At 40.0% G+C, this 23,506-nt stretch overlaps 2 protein-coding genes across 3 annotated transcripts; one reads left to right on the forward strand and one right to left on the reverse strand.

Moving 5' to 3' along the window:
- The first annotated feature begins 8 nt into the window (after positions 1-8).
- On the forward strand, positions 9-15,405 carry znf644a (zinc finger protein 644a). Of its 2 annotated transcripts, none has more exons than XM_051952836.1 (6): positions 9-249; positions 5,279-7,724; positions 8,779-9,372; positions 10,878-11,003; positions 14,230-14,332; positions 14,443-15,405. In XM_051952836.1, exons 2-6 carry the CDS (start codon positions 5,282-5,284, stop codon positions 14,636-14,638), a joined length of 3,462 nt encoding a protein of 1,153 aa, XP_051808796.1. In that variant the 5' UTR covers positions 9-249; positions 5,279-5,281; the 3' UTR covers positions 14,639-15,405. The 2 variants fall into 2 exon arrangements, with proteins under 2 accessions (XP_051808796.1, XP_022070012.2); XM_022214320.2 differs by having other exon boundaries at positions 10-310.
- A 163-nt stretch (positions 15,406-15,568) lies between these two features.
- On the reverse strand, positions 15,569-22,946 carry LOC110965324 (uncharacterized). The gene is made up of 11 exons (XM_022214321.2): positions 22,760-22,946; positions 22,307-22,392; positions 20,574-20,667; positions 19,622-20,069; positions 19,369-19,444; positions 19,182-19,248; positions 17,813-17,960; positions 17,613-17,673; positions 17,357-17,487; positions 17,188-17,277; positions 15,569-15,755 (listed from the first exon to the last, which is right to left on the reverse strand). The coding sequence occupies exons 1-11, from the start codon at positions 22,843-22,845 to the stop codon at positions 15,735-15,737; spliced, it is 1,308 nt and encodes a 435-aa protein (XP_022070013.2). The 5' UTR covers positions 22,846-22,946; the 3' UTR covers positions 15,569-15,734.
- Between the last annotated feature and the right edge of the window lie 560 nt (positions 22,947-23,506).

The following is a 23,506-nucleotide window of genomic DNA, read 5'->3' on the forward strand; positions in this document are numbered from 1 at the left end:
TTACAGGGGAGCATGGCGCCGACTCGCAACAATACGCGGCGAAACTGTACGACACTCTAGCTGGACTATTGTTATAACTATAGCTGTTTTAGAAAATAGTCACACATTTAAACGCGATTGTTTTAGCGATCGCTGCTTCTGTTACAGCAGAGCCAACTGTATATTCGGTTACCCTTACAAAAGAAAATGATCTGTCCCACACCAGACCACCACGGAAAATGGCGACTGTGAAATAGATGGAAGACGAAAGTAAGAAATTATTCAATGCAGCGTATAAATTGTGCCCTGTTTCCATCCACACCACTCGGAGGTAACGTTGGTTTGTTTTCTACCATTTTATTGATGTCTGTATAGTAAGTAGCGAGGAACGCTTGTCATTAGCTGTAGTTTAGCCTGAGGAATAGGTTTTGGTATGGAACAGCCTTAATGGAATGGTCTGCAGCTCCTGCAAGCAGCATCCAACAACACAGCGTGACATAAACGCCAAAGAAACGCAGAGATATACCCTCACGGAACATTGGTTGAAATGGTCAGATTTGCTCTAAAAGTAGATACCTTTGGAAACGTTGCCCAACTATTGTGGGTTGGCTTCTAACTGAACTACTGTGCTGAAAGTTTTAGTTCTAAACAAAATCCACAAAAGCTCATATAAAGCCATTTACGAGGTCCATCTCTTTACAGATTTGGTGCTGCTGTGTAGACGATAGGAACATCTTGATCTGTGACAGGAGCTTTCACATTCTATGACACTTTTATTGCCCTTCAAATCCAAAATCTCTCACTCCTTCGACCTTGTAGCGTTATAAAAGGCCACAATTAATCGTCTTAGCTAAGTGTCAAGTATATTTTCTACGTTATTTTGTAGTCATTGAATGTTGACTGAGCCAGGAAGTTAACTCAAGTGGCATAACCAAGCTGTTTCATATCAAAGAAGCTCATTCAAATAAGCAAGAACTACCAATTCCTCTAAAATTTATATTAACCATTGTTATTGGACTTATAAAAGTTTAAATATGCTAATGTTGCTATTATTTTTTGATAATTACAATGCAATAAGCCACCATAAGCGGCATGTATTTACAGTTTTAAACATATGCATTGGTAATTTGGGCTGCAGCTATTGATATTTCCACCATTGATTATTCTGCCAATTTATTCTCAGTTAATCATTAAATTGCTTGATCACTAAAATGTCACAGAGCAGTCAAAAGTACCTCTTGAAATTCTGAATAAAATCCGAGATGATTCCTGGATTTCTTTTTTTCCGATCAACCAGAACCCCAAAAAACATTTCAGTTTGTCATTACATCAGACAAAGGAAAGCAACAAATTTTCATAGCTAAGAATCGTTTCGGTGCCAGTTACATTTTAAACAGGACAGAAATTTAAAAGCAATAGTAGCGCCTTCTATTGGCTGGAATGCACATTACGCCTTAAGGCCAATTTATGCTTTTCATGTTCACAAGGGTACATCTGACGTACCCTCCACCCAAGTCTATAAGAGTCCATCTGCAAGCAGCCCAAAATTTATGACCATGTGGACCTTTCGCACTATAATGGCCCTGACTTCACATGTACCAGGATGACAAGCAGTGCTTAGAATTCATGTTTGTTTGAGAATGAGAATGTTGGAGGAGATTAACCATGTTCCACATCTTTGTAATTAATCATTCATAGAGTTGTAATTGAAGTAGTCGCTGCCAAACTTTGTTTGTACATGATTTCCATCGAGGGAGCCAAAACACAGTAGGAGGTCATCATTTCTTGATAATATCCTACTGTATGTCTGGTCACTATGGTAGGCACACCTCAGAAATGGTAGTACTGACATGGTGCCACATTCTAGCCTTTAACTAGCTACAAAACCCTGTACAAGCAAAGTCACAAACTAAACTAGCACAGTACTAGTTTTAGAAGTTGCTTGCACAAACTTATATGATGAAGGTTTTCAGAGGGAATCCATGGTTTGTCTGGGCACATCCATCTTTGGAACATGTAATTGATGACTTTGATTACGTCAATGGGCCACTTGAACCATAAAACAGTGACCGACTTTTGTGTGATTCTCAAAAACTGCTCATCCAAATGACTTCATCCTCATTTGTCCAAGATAAAACCAAGTAATTTTTTTTCTACTATGCGGAGCACACCTTCATGCAATGTTTTTTCCACTTTTAATAAACAGCACACGTAGGTGCGTTCTACATCAGGAACGCATTTTTAGAAGTAAATACCGCAGTAGACTGAAGTTATAAGCATACCACTTTCCACCATTGTGGTTAACACAGTAGCTGCCTGCACCAGTTGCACGAATGCGACCGCTTAAAATTTCAACTCACACACACTCAAAAAAAGGTCGTAGGAAGTAGGTTGGTTCCATTGTTTTATTGACCACTAGTAAGACCAACATAGAAAGGCATAGATTTTAGTCAGAGTAAGTAACACAGACTCATTGTTTTCGCTGTACAAGGCCTGGTCAGTCTTACTGCCATGGTTAGTCACCGACCAACGGCCCATTCTGACCCAGCAAAAAACGGAAAACAAAAGGAATTAAAATACATGGCATCCATCTAGTGTTTTGGTGCTACAACAAATGGTAAATGCTAAGCTAAAATATGAGTCAGGTCTTACAAGGTAGGTATCTATGCTGGGGTCAGTGGAGTATGGCGTCAAATTTGGGTCAAAAGTCGCACGCGCGCAACACTCTCCCAGAAAAAAGTCTCCACGGGCGCAAAAAACACTCTGCGTGCGTGGCAATGTCTCCGCGTGTGCAGACCAAGCTCTGTGCGTCCAGTGTCTCATGAAATTGTTTTCCTGCGTGCGTGGAGCTCTGATCTACATGCGCGGGGAGAAGACTTTTGACACTTTGTGAGCGGATACCAGTGCTCGCCACAACCTCCCTGTGATTGGCTGTCTGCGACAGCAAGAACTCACCCCCCCCCCCATGTGGGATGCCACTGTATACAAGAGAGGAAATGACACAGTCGGCTGGAGCCCCTTTGATGCTGCTGCCGCTGTTCTGCAGCTCCGCCGAACACACACAGAACCGAGCCCGGATCTCCAACTGCCGGTGGGTGAGTGTCTCCACGTATTTCTGGCTCTAAACGGGAGGTATCAGTGCTGCATTGCAGGGCTGTCAGCCTTTAGTACAGCGAAGTTAGCTCCATTGCTAACGGCAGTTACCCAGGTGGACTGACCAGAATCGGCCCAGAAGCCCAGCGTGTCTACACCCCATGGACTTGAAATGTACCCCTAATTATAGAATCACTCTTAAACTCCCTGTCAGAATCACTGGAGTAGACACGCTGGGCTTCTGGGCGGATTCCGGTCAGTCCACCTGGGTAACTGCCGTTAGCAATGGAGCTAACTAACGTCTAATTGCTGTACTAAAGGCTGACAGCCCCGCAATGGAGCACTGAGACCTCCCGTTTAGAGCCAGAAATACGTGGAGACACTCCACCGGCAGTTGGAGATCCGGGCTCGGTTCTGTGTGTGTTCGGCGGAGCTGCAGAACAGTGGCAGCAACATCAAAGGGGCTCCAGCCGACTGTGCCCACGTGGGGGGTGAGTTCTTGCTGTCGCAGACAGCCAATCATAGGGAGATTGTGGCGAGCACTGGTATCCGCCCACAAAGGGTCAAAAGTCTTCTCCCCACGCGCGTAAATCAGAGCTCCACGGATAATTATGGCACCATACACGGACGAGTAGCAATGTCTCCACGCGCGTAAGAGGCTCCTCGCGCGCGGACACATTGCCACGTGTGCGCAGAGTGTTTTTTGCGCCCGTGGAGACTTTTTTCCGCTGGCGCGGGGTACGTGTTTCACGGGCGAGAGAGAGTGTTGCGCGCACGCGCGACTTTTGACCCAAATTTGACGCCATAGTGGAGCATCCACCACAAGAAATAGTAAATGAAATTTTACCAGTTGTACCACTTAAAAAGGTAAGTTTAATCCTCTGGGTACTGGAAAGAAAGAACTGCAATGTCAAAAATGTAATGGGTTGTACTCAATAAGAACCAGATGCTGAATTACAAGATGCCTTATATGTTTGAATGAAAGTTGCTCATTGGTGCAAATGCCACTAAAGTTTTGATGTCCCAGGCACTTCTGCAGTTTTGGACCAACTGAGCATTCACTTTAGTATTATGATCGGTTCCTATAGTAACACCCGAAGCGAGGACAAGGTCGGGCATTACGAGTACTGTTTGCCTGACATCGTCCAACGGGGGGGGGGTGGGTCGGGTCCTGCCCTACAAATGGGATGCAATACAACAAGGAAAACATTCAGAGAACGCAGTACTCCACCAAGGCTGCTCAGTCGTTGTATGATTTCCGACAGATAAGTCCCGGTATGTCTGCAGCGGTAGATTTGTAGTGGGATCGCAACCATGTGACCTTGTGTCATTTCTGACCTTCCCTGAAAACTTCATGCAAATGTGGTAGTCCGTTTTTGAGTAATGTCGCGCACAGTAAGACAAACAAATGCAAGCCGATCGTCACATAGCTCCGCCGCATTCCTTGGTGGGGTAATAATCGTATGGTTCTTCTTGACTTTATCTAAAAGGACTTATGTGACCAGTGCATATCACAAAGCATCTGTTGTAGCAACACCATTTGGACACCAAAATTGCCAAATACATAGCTGTGGGTGGTGTGGCCGTTTGCACAGACAGTTGCATTGCCCCTCATATTGAACCAAGAAAAGGCACAAGGCCGTTTTTACAGGATATAGCAGTTACTTACAGATTGAGCTGTAGCATCTTGTCAGTGATTATTCCTGAGCTGTGCCAAGCATAGTGGATGGAAACAGCACATGATTTCTGCAGAATTTAGAACTGTATTTGGGGTTCCACCAAAGTCCTGCGGTAACTGTTTAAATTACAACTTGGTTAGTAATGAATGAAAAAGATGTACATGACTTGAAAGCTCCTACATTCTCTCCTCTTATCAAACATTTGTTTTAAGCACCAGTTGTTGGGGATAGTCTGTGTGAACCCTCTATGATTTAAGTGGATGGCGAAATTTCAGTCACGTATACCTTTCTGGATGCAAACAAGTCTACAAAAAGTATAAATTTACCCTTTTTTGTTACACTGTTGAATGTTTGATTGCCATGTGTAGTTAGTAAGCATACACAGAATTTAAATTCTAACAATATCATGAAGTTTTTGAGGACACAGCCACTGTAAAGTGCGTATTCATGGTGGACCATGTTATGTCAACTCTGTATTCCATTTGTGACTGTGGAATATCTAAGTAGGCTTCACTTTTCTGTTTCAGGTCATGGCAGCTGAAATGTCATGTCTGACAGGTGTTGATGAAGATGACAAAGATGTTGATCCTGAAATCAATGCCCTCACCCTCCTGCAGGAACCAATGACAATGGCGCAAGAATCAACCTCTTGCAGTGATTCTTTTGGCAAGCCATCTCTGAAACAAAACAGTGTCTTAAATGTTTTGTCAGATGAAGATATGTTGTCTCCAGTTGGCCTGGGAAATGGACCTTCTTCGCATCAGGCTACTCAAGCCCATGAACTCAACAGCATCTCCAGTGAAAAAGAGGAGGAAAAGAGCATCACCCCGCTAAAAACTGTGCAGGAAATCGACACTGCAGGAATTTGGGGGTTTGATGAGTCACCTGAGAACTCATTGGATAATTTTAGTAGTGCCAGCGACCTTCATTGGGACCCTCACAAAGAGTTTATGCAGTTTCTTTGGGAGAACCACAGCGATTCCCCTGGTGAGGAACCTAAAGAGGAAGTCTCTTCTGCCAACAGCCAAAGGAGAAGGAAACGGAAAATGGACATGGTCGTCATGGTGGATCCCTCAGAAGACCTTTACCCTGATCTGAGCCCCAAGTCATCTGAGGAACTGTCTGACACTGAAGACCAAGTAGACTCCATTCCTGTCAGGAAAGTCAGAAAGTCAAGGAAGTTCTCCAAGTCACAGTCATTACCAACAGGGAAAGTGTCCAAGTATCCCAATGGAACTGTGAAGGCCATCAAGGAAATACTTTATCATGCACCTGCAAGAAACTCACATGAGAACAGTATAGGTCATGGGCTGTCACCTTTGAAGGGAAGGCTCTCAATAAATTCTCATTCAGAAGGCAAGCCCTCATGTTACCCTTGCTCAAAATGCAAGCTTGTATTCAAGAAAGAGCATCATTTGCATCGTCATATGAAGTCTCATGTTGACTCTCCTACTATTTCACCAAAGCCTTTTATATGCCGAGAATGTGGACAGTCTTTCAGACAAAGCGGTTCGCTTATTGAGCACATGTCCATCCATCATGAGAAGAGAACAAGACTCACTGAAGAGATCAAAGATGTGAATGATAAAAAGAAAGAGGATAAAAAGCTTTTTTGCCCTCAGTGCCCATTTGGAACAAACTGCCCAAACACATTTGTTCAACATGCAAAAACACATGAGAAGGACAAGAGAAGGTTTAGCTGTGACAAATGTAGCTTCAGGACTCTGAGTGAGAATGATCTTAGGAGACATAACATTATGCAGCACACTGTTATCACGGTTAGAAAGCATATCCAGAATGATGACTCTGGAAACTTCTCCTGTACCATTTGTTCTTATAGAGCCTTTAGCAGACATGTTTTTACCAATCACCTTCTGCGACGCCATCAGCTTAGCTTTGAGGAATATGAAGCTGAACAACTTAGTGAGAGAAATGCACAACCATCTAAAGAGCAGCATGTGCCTACTTGTAAAACTCCTGTTGAAGATGCAGAGTTTACATCTAAAATCTCGATAAAAAATCAAATCACTTCAAAAAGAGTTTGTTCGCCCAATGAGTCTAATGATATTTCAGACTTATTCAGAAATAGCAAGATTAGGAGAGGTCCCAAGTCTCAACTAACAGAATCAAAACTTGACAAATCCATTAACGTTCTCCTGTCTCGACAAAGACATGGAAAGAAGACTGCAGAACACAGGAAGGAAAGCAATAATTGCAGTACATCTGTTCAAGATTCCAAAAGTGACAACGATGGCTATGAAGAGTTGCCAGCAACATTGGCTGTCAAGGCTGAGGATTTGTCTTTATCCTCAAATGGCCCTAAGTTGAATATAGATCATTCAACACTCAAAAAGTCACCATCTAAAAGGAAAATGTCCACCCCATATCGCAACACTTCTGATCAAGACACATGCTTCATCTTACCAAAACCTTTACCAAGTCCCAGAAAAGGGAACCAAGAAGAAGAAGTGTCAGACTATGATGAAAAGGACATTTTCCAGTTCAAGGATACTGATGCCAACTCTAACCTATTTGACAATGGCATCAAAAAAGAAAAACAAAACATCATTTACACCTATAGCAGAAGAATGTCCATGAGGGGTGCACTCCAGGCATCTAAGAGGCTGTTTGAGAAAATAAAGACGGAAGAGCAAGAACAGGATGACCCTGAAATCAAAGAAGAATGCATAGAAACAGAAGTATTTCAAGAAACCTTTGAGGCCCACCAAATACCATTGGGCGAGTCCTTCGGGGATGATTTGTCAGACTTTGAATCGGACCGCAAGAACTGTCCGTACTGTCCTGCAGTTTTTGAGTCAGGTGTTGGATTGTCCAATCATGTGAGAGGACATCTTCATAGGGTTGGACTTAGCTACAATGCACGCCATGTTGTGCCTCCTGAGCAGGTGGCTTCTCAGGATAGGAGGCCACGAATCCGACGGAAGATGTCAGCTTACCGGCGATTGAAAAAAGGTACTTTTTGCATGTTAGTCTATTCAGGGAAAGCTTTCCTTTATCACAACTTGCCGTAGTATTGCTATGTGTTACAACTTGCTCTGGCTTTTTTTTTTTTTGCTTTTATTGGTTATAGTTCAGAACTGAACCAGAGTCATTGCTGAGATCTCATTGAGTGGCGCCATCGCCAAAGGAACAAAGCAAATCACAGGTTGATAAGATATTTTTTAGATGGAAAGATACGAACAATCAGTTTACAAACTGTGTTCATCAACTGTGATCAAACAAGGTGGTTTTCCACTGCGGGAATTTGCATGTCATTTTAGGGTGACCTGAATTTATGCATGTCTTAATTGCAAGAACCCACCCTGTAGAGCAACTTTCAGGGCTCGTTTCAGGAAAGAAAAAATCCTACTCCATATAGGTACTTCTTAGTACTGCTGTGCGAGCATCAACGCTAATTGACTAAACTCAGAGAAAAGAAAAAGTGTAATTTTTCTGCCCTCTTGATGCCCTTGCTGAGTAGAAGTCCTCTCTTTTGACATAACATTTTCCATGTAGGCTAACCTAATAAACTTTCTCCTTGTTCTGTTTGCTACGTGCTAATGGATATGGAACTCTTCTGGAGTCTTGTAACTATTTTGTGTTGTTTTGGCATACTTGAAATCAATGCCGCTATCGAATCTGTGTGATCCTACACCGCAAAGTGAAGGACTGTTAATGGGGCCAGTCCTGTAAGTGTTTGCGCCACATCATGCTTGCCCCAAGTTGATGCAGTGGGAAGCCAACTATACCTAGCAGCAGTTGACATACATATATTTGTGAAACGTAGAATTATTAAGTACAGTTGACAATAGAATTTGTGGGGAAAATGTAACCACATTTTCCTTTGTTTTTGGTGGGTATATTGTACAAAACCAATGGACAGACCTGTGAAAATAGTTTTAAACTGGGTTTAAATTGTAGTTTTCCCTAAATATATTGTGTAATTTAGGGTTACAGAGTTGAAAAATATGATATACTTACCATACTTGTATAAGAGTTTGTTTCTAATTTTATTTATTTTTTCCAGCATTACAGCTGGAACAGTCGGAATCCGAGACTGTGAAGAGCATCCACTCATGCCCATTGTGCGGGGACTCATTTGATAACAGGACTGGGCAGTCCAACCACATACGAGGCCACCTCAAAAAGCTTGGTAGAAGCTTTTCTACAAAGAACAAATCCCCATTAATTTTACTGCGGGAGTTGATGCGCGACAAGAAGGAGTTCCAGCGGGCCCTTCAGATCATCGGAAAGAGACGGAACCATTTCCACTATGGTGCTTCACCAAAGCTGCCCGGTGCTGATCGCTTCACGTCGCCACCCACTGGAATCCCAAAAAGTCATTCGATTACAAGTGTTTGCACTGATGCCAAACCACTGATGCCCACATTCTCTTTAGCGGGAATCGATTCTGATAAAAGGCAACTGGAGACTAAGTTGGATGTTAAAGATTCACTCTCAGGCACAACCGCCTTGATAGGAATTCTGAAGAAGAGGAAGTGTCAGGAAGATGCCAGACTAAAGGGATCCTCTCAGATGTCAAGAAACGTGTTAACAGTTTCTTCAAACAGTGAGCACAGTTCAGGAAGAGTTGCATCTTCACTGCCAAACTCAGTATCTGGTAAGCAACTTCCTCATTTAAGTAAATACATGTACTTAGACGTAAAGTTAAAATATAATTTTTAAGTATCCAGAGTAAAGTTTATTTGAATACTTACTTATTTCAGAACATTGAAAGCACATGAACTTAAAACAGGAAAATTTCAGATGTGGAGTACTCAAAACTAATTGCTGAATGCGACAAACATGTTTTTCGGTTTTGCTACAACTAAAAGAATTAGTGTTCACATTTAAATGTCTAAAGTCATGTTCTCACTCGATATCATTCAAAACCACTGCCACCAGTGAGACTGATCCCATTGGCTGCACATATGTCTAGGACCTGTCTCTTTGGAAGTGGCATCAAGTTTCAGCAGATGATGAAAAGGCAACTAGCCAATCAAAACTGAGAACTTTTGTCAGATGTGACAAGGTTGGCAACAATGCTTTGAATCTAAGCTCACATTATCATCTACTAAGTCCTGCTCTGCGTACTCACTATGACAGGTTGCTGTGTTCTTTTAACAGTTGGTCATAACTGGAAGTGGTGCTTGATGTGCTTGTAGCTGAACTTTCCATTTTGATGTCTTTTTTTGCACTGTAAATAATGACACAATCAAGGTGCATTTCTCATGACAGCTTCAGTATCCACGCCTTTGATGCATTAAAAGATAAGAGACCTAACTTTATTTGTCTCATTCTGTGTGACGTAAAGAAGGAACACCCCATAATGCTGCAGTAGATACACATTTGAAGTGCGGAAGAGAATGTCAGAGTTTTAGCAGAATGTTGGAATGTAATGTTTTTTCTTCAAATTTGGTTATGGATAATATCAATAAATGTCATACCAAAAATAATGGCATAAATATCAAATATTTCCAGTTCACTTATATTTACATGTACTTCTAAAAAGCATCTGTTTGGAAGGAACAATATCAAAATGACAGGTTATAAAAACTTTTTAATGGAAACATTAAGCTTGTGAATGTTTGTTGCAGTTAAACTAAATTTAGATTGTAAACTGAGACTAAGACAGTTACATTTCCTGCAGCTGTTTTGAAGCAGGTATTTGAGATCAGATTTTCTGTGTTGTTGAAGGGTGGCGTCATCAGCGTAAAGGTGTAGAATGAAGTGGTCAAATTACCTTCATATTATGTAGCTGAAAAAGGAGCACATGCAACGCATAATAATGCAGACAATTAGTTTTTTTTGTCATGTCATATAATTTTAATTGCACTAAAAATGGCATAGGTAAGAAATTATACCCACTGACTATAAGATATAAAATGTGTCGGTTCATTTTTTACTCTTACCATGTACCTGATGATCATTTCCTTTAATGTCTCATCATGAAGAACAATTCACCGTAGCGAATCTTGTGATTTACTTTTGTAAAGGTTATTAAGATGGTCTTAGACATTTTAGGCTTGTCACACTCCAGTCCTATCCAGTTCCTCAACACTAACAAATGAGCATGTTTGTATATTGTTTTCATTTTTTGCTTGTCTTTCTACTTGTCTTTTGCAGAGAAGGGTGAATTCAACAGGAAGGTGTGCATCCATTGCAATGCAACTTTCCACAGTGGAGTCAGCTTGTCTAATCACCTCCGGGCATATGCAAAAAGAAAAAGGATTGCCTTACTCGAGGGAACCAGTAAGTGCCCCCCCAGTAATAGCTCTAGTCAAACTCAAAGAAAGCATCCTCTTCAAGAGCACAGTAACACTCTGAGGCATATATTGTCCTAAAAACAGGGTTTTAATTAGGTTGTTTAAAGTAGCGTGATCATATTTCTTTGACACCAGAGTGGAAAAATATAGTTTTCAAAACAGTCCAAGACCTGAATTCTGTCCCATCCAGACTGGCTAAAATAAATATATTTGTCAGATTTCTTAAACGTACCCTGTTTGTGCATGTCTATGTGCTTTGAATATATTTTTCTCACCAAAGCACACCATGAATTTGTTTGAGGTGGTGTTGAAATATTTTGGATTGTGCGGTGTACTAGGAAGCAGGATGAATGGGTTAGTGAGGTATGTTGATTCCAAAGTCTCAGTTAATGAGGCCTTGATGGTGACTCTCTTTTGACCTGGCTAGATCACCATGGTAACTGATGCTGCACAGCCAACCTGTCCCAGAGCAGGTTTTGTTAAGAGTTTGGGATTTATATCGACTGTACTACCAGTATATTTCTTGACCGTACTCTCTCTGAGTAACACAGACTCTCATGTTATGTATGAACCTGTTCACCTGTATGTTAGTAATCCCACTGAATGAGGCTGGGAAGTTACATTAGCACAGACTGCATTTTGAGTTGCCATGGAAACCTACGTGCATTCAGTCGTTGAGGCAGAAATTGCATAAATATGTTTTTTATACTTGGTCCTGATTTGCAGCCAAGTCCATTTTGCACTGCTGGTACTGCAGCTAATAGAACTCAGATTTAAAAATTGATCAGGCCATTGGTATTTATCAGAGAATATTCAGTCAGTAGCATAAGTTTCACTTTAATTTGGCCCCAAACAGTAGTGATTTTCTCATATCTTTCACTATGGGGTACTGTTGGACCTAAATGCAGTTGTTAAGTGTCATGTTGGCATGTATAAAGCATGATGTTTGGGGCTCTAATGTGCTGTTGTCATGTTGGAAATAAGCAGCCGCGTGAGAGTGCACTGAGTGGTAGAATAAATACCTTAACTTACATTTTCCTGATGACTAAATTAGGCAGCACACCATCGCTTCATTTTGTATCAAAGTTCTGTGATGTGTCAAATACCCCGTTTTTATGGGAGTGAGAACTGATGAAGTAAACCTGGTTAAAGTAAGCTGATAACCGCCGTCATGATACCCATTATCTCTGCAATCAAGCCAGTTTGCACAAAGAAAGCCCGGCTTTGTCTAACTTGCTTCCTAGTACACCCCTCTGCATTTTGTATAATCTTGTCCTGGAGCTAACAGTCGCTTTGTGGGCCTCTCTTAACTTGTTAACCCCACGACCTTGTTTACAGATCACATTATCTTATCTGTGTTTTCATGCGCATGTGATACAAAAAAAATGAGGCATGTAAAAAGATTGCTCAGTCACTCTACTGGTGGTTAAAACCTCTGTACAGTACAACTGAGGTTGGAGTCATGAACACGGTATCAACATTTGCTCTTCGCTATGAATAAATGGCACGTCAGGCTAGATCATCTCAAGTAATTCTAAAACATTATTCTAGAAAAGGTTCATTTCCATCTCGGGAGTCAATTCATCCTACTGCCACTTCTTCACAAATTGCAGATTTTCGGCTATCCTATATGATTTTTAGATTTATGTGTGTTGCTAAAGGCATCGGCCTCCTCTCTTGCAAACCTCAGCAGCCGAAACAGCAGCTTGATCCTCTGACCAGAAAATAGGAATATAATCAGGCATGCATGAAGTAAAGCAGTTTACAAAGCAGTCTTTCACAAATGACATTCATCAGCCGGATATCTCTGGCTGATATCTCAAAACATCAGCAGATCAAGTCGAAGCTATCTGCGTAGCTCGAAATCAAAAGGGGTTGTGATGTCCAAGTCTTATATTTAGTGCACCAGCGGTTATTTGTGTCCTCCCCAAGGTAAGAATCTGCAAAGATTTTAATTGTGGAGCGACCTCTTCGTGACAAAAAGCCTTCAGGACCTACTTTTTTCCTGCAGGCACTGATCATCAGACTCTGTTGGGCCTTGTGCTTTAACTGCAGTCAGACTGTTCACCTCACTGGCACGAGGCCAAAGCATGAGTGTGAATAAAGGAAGGCCCAGAGCAGACATCGAAACCAACTGTTTCACTGAAAATGTAATTTAATGCTGGAACATCAATAAGCAGCTTTCCAGGGGTTGTTACTCGAGTCCAGGCTGATCTTAGGGACGATGTCGATACCAGTTTTTTAGAGGAGAAAAATCTGACATTGGTCTAGTGGCCGGTATTGATAGGGTTATTATTTATTAGCTTTCCTGCAACATATTTCACAAACTAGTTAGCAACGTATTGTGAAGATGCTGCTTGACTCTGCATCACCATCTACTCAGATGTGATGTGTACTCTGCTACATGTGCTGCTGGACAAACTCTTATCTCATTTCCTCACATCCCAGTCATTCCCAATAGAGATTCAAGTGGAAGATGTTAGGAGAGAGGGGTCAAGGCATCACTGAGCCGTCAGTTTAAAGCTACATCAATTAAATATGACGTGTGGCACGGCTGCATCACCCGTCAACTGTGTATTTGAACTTATAACTCAATTTAAAATGCAGCAAAATGTGATGAGAGAAGTACAGGTGTCACACAGGTGCAGTGTGAAGCAGAAGAGTTGTAGCCGACAAAAATAGTACTATACAAACAAAAAGGTGACATAAACATTTGTATATTATAGCTGTGTCTCCCCCTCACAGCTCCTCCAACAAACCGTCTTGATCCTCAGCCTATGATTGATTTCTGGGTCACAGGATGGAGGAGTCAAAGAGGCTGAAGTTAGTGAAATGAGATGAGCCTTACATGATGGCACCGTTTTTAAATGACCTCTAGCTTTTATATTCTTAAAAAAAAAAATAATTGGAGAAACCAATATTGATTGTTATTGCAATGAATTAAAAAGACTCACAAACCCAGTGGAGTCCTGAGAAGACATAATGCAAATGATTATACAAATATTAAAAAAATGTGGATTCGTCGTTCAACATGTGCATCACTCAAGGAAAATTTTAAGTTTTATCAGCCAACATCAGCCTGTACTATCAGTTGACAGATATATCGTTCGGGCACCAGTTATGAGAAATGTTTCGAATGAAATGGGAAACTAGCAAAGCTGTGCTGTCATCAAAAATGTTGTGCTATTTGTAAAGTAAATTCTGTCTTGCAGCGATTGACTGTAAGGCGGTTAGGACACGTTCAAGGCCCGGCTCAAAGAAGAAGACACTGCCCTTACCACAAACTCCAGAGGAAATGTACAGGCTCACCTGCAGGTAACATTTGTATTCCTCTATAATAAACTGGATTACTGGTGGTCTGGTGTACAGTTTGTTTGTTTTTAAAGTGCACAATTTACACCAACCTGAGCTTTTTCTCTTCACAGGTTCTGTGACCTCGTCTTCCAGGGTCCCTTGTCAGTTCAGGAGGACTGGATCAAACATTTACAGAGACACATTATGAACACTAGTGTCCCTCACACTGGGCTAGGCATGGTTGAGGTCACCTCGCTGCCCACAGACCCCCCGACCCTCAAGACTGATCAAGACAGCTCTTTGACAGTCACACATGCTGCCTCATGAGGCCGATGGGGACCTTTTTAGATTTCACTAGACTGTATGTGTATGTACATTTGATGTTCTTTCACTTTTTATTTTAGGTAATGAAATACTGGCCAAAAGTACAATACCGCTCACTTCTGGAGATATTGTACACATTTGAACATTTGGACAGATGAAATACTTAATTATTTTGGATATTGTTACCTTTGTCTGTTTTTACATGGTCCATTGTTTTTGGAACACAGTTCCAGGTGGACAGACTGTTTTCTTGTTTTATGCAGTAATGTAGTGTGGAATCCATTTCTAATGAAACAACTTTTACCTCAGATTTCTCATGGTTTGAGTCAGTTTTTGTCAATATTCGGGAGCACTTCTCTTCTGTATCAATATTCACATTAATTACACAGATAATTACACAGATTCATGTTTCCTTTGTATTGCATCATCTTCAAATCAAAGCCCACAGACTCTTTTCAGGCCAGAGTTGCTGAGACGAAGATTTCAACGGAAAGAGCAAAAAGAAAATGTCTGCAAACTTGTTATGCATAGAAAGTGTTTTATAGTATTTCAGTAACTGCATTGTTTCTAATACAAAACTTAAACTGAAGGTGGCTGAGAAAAAAGACCTAACGCGCACAGCCTGTGCTGATCATGCCCTTCATACATGTCACCTATATTTAATGTTTAAATATACTGTTTTGAAATAATTTAATTTTAAATGTACTATATCACACAGATACAAAGCTTAAAACATTTGTGTTGTTCTAAATAAAAAAAGCAAAGCAGCATCTCGACTTTTTCCGTCTTTTTTCTTGCACTGAAGTTGTAAATGAATAGAAAAATACACTTTATCATGTTACCGTGACCGTAACTTGAAAGGAACGATAGCTGACAGGAACAATATTTGAAATGACAAACTATATATGAACGCAGATACAAAAAACTCTGATGGAAGACTGAAGAATTCTCCATTTATTCAGACACATCTTGAATGGCAGATAAACAGTATGCTCTGTTAGCGACGAGCATCAGAACTGACAGCATTAATATGTGGTTGTGGCATCCGTTGTTCTTCAGCGTCTCGGTGTAAGCACTATTTTGATGACGGAAACATCTGTTATTCCAGTGGGTTGCCACCCTGTAAGACAAGAATCAGTTTAGTTGTCAGTTAGCTGCATATGGAGAGCTTAAAGGTGCAGTCCACTCTGATGACTAGTCACCTTAAATGGTACCATTTGCTTGTGCTATGCAGTTTAGTTGCTTCATTTGCAGCATGAACAGTGTTGCTTTTTTACATTTTTATTATGCCATTTCACTTTCTCTAATAGCCTGTGACAGCAGCATAAATCAAACCATTTCTTAGGTATGCAAGCAATATCAGCAATATTTATTTTTAAGTATCAAGTAAAAGCACTTATTACATTTACTACTACATAAATATGATGGATTCATATCACTGCTGTAATCATTTGCATGTTGCATTTTACTGCTTTAAATGTTGAGGTCTGAGCTTGTTTCACTTCTTTAATCGACAGCAGTGCATCCTATTCTTTAAGATCATCGTATGTTAGTTTTTCGCTCTACTTTGAAAAACACACATCCCAAAAGTCAGCTTTACATGAGCTCAGAATAACAGTGTTTTCAGTTTGTCACGTTATTCCAAACTAATCCAAGAGCATTTTTTTTATTAGTTTATATCCTAACAAGTAGCAGAATATAATGAGGAACACTTAAGTCTTTCACGTTATTACTTCAGACTGAAAATCACTACATTTAGAGAGAAATGGTTTTCACAGGACAAAACACAATCGGAAAAGCAACTAAAGCTGTTTAGTGGAGAAGAAAGCACAATATTTGAGCCTAGGATGTTGTAGAGCAGAAGTATAAAGCTTTATAAAATGCACAAACTCAAGTTGAGTTCCTCAAATTTGTCTTTAAGTACAAATTCTACAGTACTTGATTAACTATAGTTATGTTGTACCACTGCACTTGTGGACTTAAATAGAAGAAAACTGCTGTGACGAGCTGTAATATGTAGCATTCTGTGTTTCAGTGGTTACTAGTGCATGTGACTCTCCAACCACGGCTTCCCCATTTAGAGTCACTTTCTATTTACAGCTGGAAGATGAACTTTTTTTGTCAACTGCTAAATTTGTTCTTTCAAAATAACCATGTGCGTCCCACTTCACTTAACTGAAAGTCAAGGGATGCCAAAGATACTGTGCTGTGTCGAAGAGCCAATCTCTATAATATATGCTGTACATGTGATATTATATAATGGTCTGAGCATAAAGTAAAAATCCCAGGAGGATCCAATGAGACCACAGCTGAGGGACAATGTATAAAAACAGAACTAAAGTGAATATTATGAACTTTAAGAACATTACATAAGAGAATAAATTACGATGAGGGAACCAAATTGATACATTTGATCCACAATTTAGAAATTTAAGGAAATATTTTAAATCCACTTTGGAAAAAAAATCTTATTAAGAAGATCCCTGTAAATTGTTTCTACGTAATTTTTTTCGATCGTGTTAGAATATTTTGGAAATGCCGTACAAAAATACCTTTAGGAAGTATTCAAACTGTGGTTTCAGCTCCTTCAGCATGGTTTCTGCTTTGCCGAGGCACGTGAGTCTCTGCTGCTGCTGGAACTCCTTCAGGAAATCAATGACACAATCACGATCAACAGAACCGGATATCTACTTGTGTTGTGCCACAGGGCAGCAGTGTTACCTTTGTGTTGGAGAGGTGTGCCTGAGAGGTGATGTGTGTCTGCACCTCGGCTGCAGACGTGGAGATAAAGAGTTTGCAGGCGGCACAGTGAAACATTTCCACCCTTGTCATGTGGTCGTTCTCCTGCAGAGCTGAAAAACCAACAATCAGACTGGATTTAGGTATTTATTTTTGATTCATCTGGAACAGGATACTGCAATAAAGCAGTGCATGTTGGTCATGATTTGGGACAGTTTCATTTCCACATCGTATTTACCTTGTAGTGCACTGTCCTCTATGGGGCGGCTACAATGATGGCTTTTATACAGCATGACTTCCTACAAAAATAAAAGCATCTATCACTGTTCTGGCAAGCCAAGGCTCATAAATCAGCTATGTGTTTGGGGTATATTTAGGATAAAAGTAATAACTAGGGGGAAAAAGTAAGTAGATTGCCCGTACAACATATCAGCTTACCTGGAGGAACGCAATAGCCAGATCATCGTAATTATTGTTCTTCTGAATGTGCTCCAGAGTGTCCCAGTGACTTTTGCTGTCTAAATGATCCTCCAGCTCCTTCCCATTTGCAAGCTCAACCTCACAGAGGTCACATGTGATGGGGACCCTCAAAGAAAAATAGTAACAACAGTGACTATTAAAACAGCTAAAGACTCGCTCTTTAGACAGCCCAGCTCTTTGTACATGCGAATACAAGCAGCTACTGTTTAGACTTTCTAAAAATAAGTGTTTCACAAAGCGCTACAAGGTACCTAACTCATAATATTAGGGTTAGGGATGTCCGAGATTATCAGTCGGTATTGGCAGAAAAATGTAATATCTGTCAATATCAGTATCACTTTTTTGCCTATCATGAAAACCGCTAAAATAATGCCTGGATTTTGCCGGCATTTACCAGACTTATAAAGGGAGGGAGGGAGAGTGTGAATTGTTGAGACAATAAAAAAAAGGCATAAGTATGACATTTTTATACAAGTTCAGTTCAAGTAGTTTTCTTATTTTTTTACAGACAATGTTTACATCTGGAAAGCCTTGTTGCATTTGAGGATGCATCCAATGGGGCATCACAATAAAATGAGGCATGATGTGTTAATTCCATGACAGGAGAAATGTGATGTTATCAAAAACTAGTTAAATAGTCCGCATATATCGGTATCGGCTGATATCGGAATCGGAAATTGAGAGTTGGACAATATCGGCATATCAGTTATTGGCAAAAAAGCCAATATCGGACATACCTAATTAGGGTATAAAGTTGTATTCAAATTAAACTTCTATTTTTGGATGGTGCTTTAGCTGCACTCATTAAATAACTTTCTAAATATTACAGATATTAATAGGCACTATGTAGCTATATGTTAGTAGTATGTTAATCTTCCTACATTATGCATGTTTGACCCAAGATAATTCAGAACCTGTTATCTCCCCCAACATGATCAAAGTATGGAAATTAATCCATTTAGGAGACGCAATGTTAAAGCTGCCACAATGCAAATGCAAACAACAAAAAAGGGAACAGACCTGCTGCTTTTTATGCTACTGTATTCATAAAACCATAGCAGGGTTTAATAAATATCAGTCAGTCGAAACAGATAGTTGTAAAGGATGCGTCGCTAATGACAACTAGCTAGCAGCATAGCACTATAGTTGATAAGATATAGTGGATTTCCTCTTTTTGGCAGCAGACTACTTAACCCAAACATTTCAAGACACCTGCACAGTTCCAGCAAAATTGTATCAGTAGATTCAATGAAACATATTGACAATGTGAACGTGTGTCCTTATTGTTGCTATGGCCATTTCATGTCTTCAACAACTCGGTGCTTACTTATCCCTCACTACAGATTCGTTCTTGTCCCTCGCCACCTTTGTGGAAGGTGGGTCTTGGTCCAGTCCTGCAGAGCAAAAATAAACAAAGAATTACTCAAGTTGAAGACTGTTTAAAAGCATGTATTCAATGCAATCATGCCTCTCATAAAGATAAGCCAGTAATACTAATGAAAATGCCAGCCTACCTGTTTCTTCATATGCTAAAGTATGCTGATAGTCCCGCTTTAATCTGGGTGGAGACAATCTTACAGCAGCGTTCATCTACAGAGGAGGGAAACGACCAATTGTCACACTATTATCATGTCACTTAGAAAAGAAACAGTGACTCTTTGATCAAAAATCAAAAGTACAACATACAGGTTCTGCTTCAGTCTACAACTCCAGACCAAATATAACTACATAACTCAAACAACAAAACTTTTTTTCCGTTTGTAATACCTCTCTCCTGTATTCTGGCAATGTTGTCCTCTCCTCCGTCGTCCTCTGTCCTCCGTAAGACACAGGAGACAGCTGGGTGGAAGAGGCGTGAATAAGCCTGTCAGGGCTGCAGCCTCTTTGGCCCAGGGGTCCACTCATGGGGCCATAACCTGGATGATTAAATGACTCGGCCTCTGGGCTATAAGCTTGTCGTTCAGGCAGTCTGTGTCCTGGACTGAGACCTCGATTCTCTGGAACCAAAGTTCCAGTCTTAAAGTCATTTCTGTTAAGGTGTTGGCTCGCTGATTCGGAGTAAGGTACGTCCCAGCGTTGTTTTCTGCCTGCAGACAAATGTTTATGTCCTGACTTGTGGTCCTGATTGGGCAGGGACTGGTGGTGTTCTTGTGTTTTTGGCATCTCAGGCTCAGAATCAGATGACAGAGGGCTGCAGGGGTCATAAAGTTCAGTCCTAAACAAAGAGACACAATAGTATAGCTCATATCGTGTTACCACTAACCTCCACTATGAATGTCCCATCAAACTGTACAAAGTGTTGGGGAAGGGATTTTTGTTTCTCAAATGAGATTGAATAAATTAGAGGCAGTGCACATCAAATTAAGTAAATTCTTTTACTTCAGCAGTCAGTGAGGCACAACATTTTTCTTGCCGCTCTTTAACCACACAATGTTTACTTAGAACATACACATCCACCCGGTTCTCAGACATGGATTAAGCCTCGTTTTAGACTAAAAAATTAAATACACAGAGAATATAAACTAATTTTTCCCACTGAAAAAAGAGAATAGAATGAGGTTCAATACATGTATAGGAACTTTACTCAAAGAGCTCAAAAGCAGAACACCCATATTTCAACATTTTACGTCACCACAAGACAAAGTTAAAGACTCAAAAATTTGGGATGTCCTGAAATTGTGATTACAGGAGAATTTACCCTCTAGTTAAACTCACCGACCTTTCAGAGCTGCTTGTGCTTTTTTCCTGAGAGTTGTCACCTTTTTTGTCAAGCGGTGTGAATGAAGACTTCCATTTTACAGCAGGAGACTGAACTACAGAAGAAAATATATTTTGATATAATTAATACCTTCAGACATGTGATCTACAATTATATCTTATTACCAGCAAACTGAAATAAGTTGTGTCCCCCTTAAATGTACTATTTACCAGCAGAAAAAGCAGTCCATTGATTTCTGTATAAATCAAACTCAGTCAGCAGAGTCGTGAAAATTGTCTCTCATCAAATCTTCAAGTGAAATCTGCACTGATTGCTGTCAGTGTCACATTTTTACTTCATGATAATTAGGGCTGAACAATATGCAGGAAAAGCGCTCAGGGATTATTTTTAACAAATGTGAGTTACAATTTCAGTGGGATTGGAATCGGCTGCATCTCTTCTTTACTGGGAAAAAAAATCTCATGTTAAATGAATAAATAAATAGCCAAATAAATACCTTTGACTGCCTATAACTGCATTGTGACCACTGGGATTCTTGGGGAACCTTTAGTGCATTTTCTTCTTGAGGTCAACAACAGCTCTCTAGATGTGTTTCTCTTTGTTTAGCACCAAAATCTTCTCTTCATGTTGCCATTTGCTTCTGTTACAAACTGCTGAGTGATGAATTGGTTTGGACTGTGTGTTGACTTTTACATCTACAGCTTATGTACAAACTAATAGTGACTTAAAATGTTTTCAATCATCTAGAGTGTATGTATTTTACATTTTGCACAGATTTAATACATCATATTTCAAGCTTAATTTAATGGATGTATTGACTTTTGTCATATATTTTTGAAGATGCTGTAATTATTTGACTACTGTGATAAAATTCTAACAGTTGTGCAGACTGTAAGAAAGCCAAAGGTGGTCGAATAATTATTTTGGAAGCTGCATCTATAAGAATAATGTGCTTTTCACTGCAGCCTGTAACATCACAATGGGATTCAAGTTGGTATGTTTTAACACATTTTATGTTAATCACAATAAGCTTGTGTGATGTGAATATTACATTGTTTCCCATATTAGTTTTGACCACATTTTATTTAACTGTTCAGCCCTAATGGTGATGCAGTCTTAATACACATTCTGTAATGAATCATCTCTAATAAATGCATGTGATGAATTACTATCTGATAAAAGAGTTTGATTCAGGAATGAATGAAATCAGGGCAAGAATAAAGCAGCAAGATATTTGCAGAACGGCTAACTATTGTGTTAGGTAGCACTAATTTAAAAATATCTGAGCTAAAACTTTATATACACTCAACAAAAATATAAACGCAACACTTTTGGTTTTGCTCCCATTTTTTATGAGACGAATTCAAAGATCTAAAACTTTTTCCACATACACAATATCACCATTTCTCTCAAATATTGTTCACAAATCTGTCTAAATCTGTGATAGTGAGCACTTCTCCTTTCCTGAGATAATCCATCCCATCTCACAGGTGTGCCATATCAAGATGCTGATTAGACACCATGATTAGTGCACAGGTGTGCCTTAGACTGTCCACAATAAAAGGTCACTCTGAAATGTGCACTTTTATCACACAGCACAATGCCACAGATGTCGCAAGATTTGAGGGAGCGTGCAATTGGCATGCTGACAGCAGGAATGTCAACCAGAGCTGTTGCTCGTGTATTGAATGTTCATTTTGAGTGTAAAAACATGTGCTTTGTTTTCATTTTACCTGCAGCTTTCTGAGCAGGTTGAGTCTTTACAGCCATGTCAGGTGCTGATATGCGTTTCATAGCCTTCATGAAGTCTGGAGGAACTCTGTTTGCCAAAGAAAACAACACATCAGCACAAAACGACAAGTGATCATGACAATAACAGCTGCTAAACATGAACACATCGGTGTAAAGTTAGAGCGGTGTTTACGAGACTTAGCGAGCTACTCTAGTAGACTTAGCTATTGTTGTTACTAGCTTAGCTATTTTTGCAGTTAGCTTTAGCTGAACGAAAAAAAAGTTCATTAACAACACAGCTTCATGTTGCGTTTGCGTCCAACGACATGTTTATCCAGACAGTATAGGGAAAATGTCATCCAGACACCACGGGGGGCGGTTATAAAGCTGAAACTTTGTCAGCTAACACGTTAGCTTCAGGCTAACGCTGCTCAGACCAGACTCTATTCACAAACCTTCCAGGCGCAGCTTGTTTGTATCCTGAAGTTGCTCCTTTGTTTGGTGCTGAAGGCTTGAACGGAGCATTATTCTTGCGATTCATTATTTGTGTAGCTGTTGATTAAACTGTGTAATGCTAAGGCTCGTTCAAATACAAAAAGCAAGCTAACGGAGGTTTATAACAAAACCTGCCGACAGGTGGCAGCAAACTGCAACTCATAACACCTGCTGCTGTACTTTACACCATGAACAGAGTTTGTAACTCAAAATCAGCAGAGACAGAAAGATTTAGATGTTGCACTGCATCCTTTTTTATAGCAAAAGTACAGAAGTATTAGCATTGAAGTACGAAGAGTCAAAGTCTTCATTTTGCAAAAAGGCCCATTTTAGAATAATAGATATTGTAGAACTAGATAATTATTGATGCATTAATGTGTTTATCACTTCAATGCTGTAGCTGGTAAGGTGAGGCTGACCTTAATGACTTTATTTACTGGTTGGTAGTTTGTAAAAAGTTTTATCTTAATCTGATAGTGAGCATAACTGTAGGACTTTCCAACATCATCACAATTTATGTGCTGATCTTATTTTGTAATACGGGTGTGCAAAAAACACTAGAAATTAAAGTTATTAAAAAGTTGTTAAACGTTATTAAAGAACATTAAAGTTATTGTACTGATTACTCCACGAGATAAATCTTGTGGAGTAAACAGCACAATATTTGTGTTTGATTTGTAGGGAATAGAAGTATATACTAGCAGAAA

Source organism: Acanthochromis polyacanthus, chromosome 9 (assembly GCF_021347895.1).
Source record: "Acanthochromis polyacanthus isolate Apoly-LR-REF ecotype Palm Island chromosome 9, KAUST_Apoly_ChrSc, whole genome shotgun sequence".
NCBI lineage: Eukaryota > Metazoa > Chordata > Actinopteri > Pomacentridae > Acanthochromis > Acanthochromis polyacanthus.

Excerpts from the sequence above, each read along its gene's own strand:
- znf644a (XM_051952836.1), top strand. The coding sequence starts at position 5,282 with ATGGCAGCTGAAATGTCATGTCTGACAGGTGTTGATGAAGATGACAAA. Across the intron at positions 7,725-8,778 it reads TTACCGGCGATTGAAAAAAG|CATTACAGCTGGAACAGTCG; the intron begins GTACTTTTTGCA and ends TATTTTTTCCAG. Across the intron at positions 11,004-14,229 it reads TGCCTTACTCGAGGGAACCA|CGATTGACTGTAAGGCGGTT; the intron begins GTAAGTGCCCCC and ends TCTGTCTTGCAG.
- LOC110965324 (XM_022214321.2), bottom strand. The coding sequence starts at position 22,845 with ATGAATCGCAAGAATAATGCTCCGTTCAAGCCTTCAGCACCAAACAAA. Across the intron at positions 20,070-20,573 it reads AGCACAAGCAGCTCTGAAAG|GACTGAACTTTATGACCCCT; the intron begins GTCGGTGAGTTT and ends CTCTTTGTTTAG. Across the intron at positions 17,278-17,356 it reads CACACCTCTCCAACACAAAG|GAGTTCCAGCAGCAGCAGAG; the intron begins GTAACACTGCTG and ends GATTTCCTGAAG.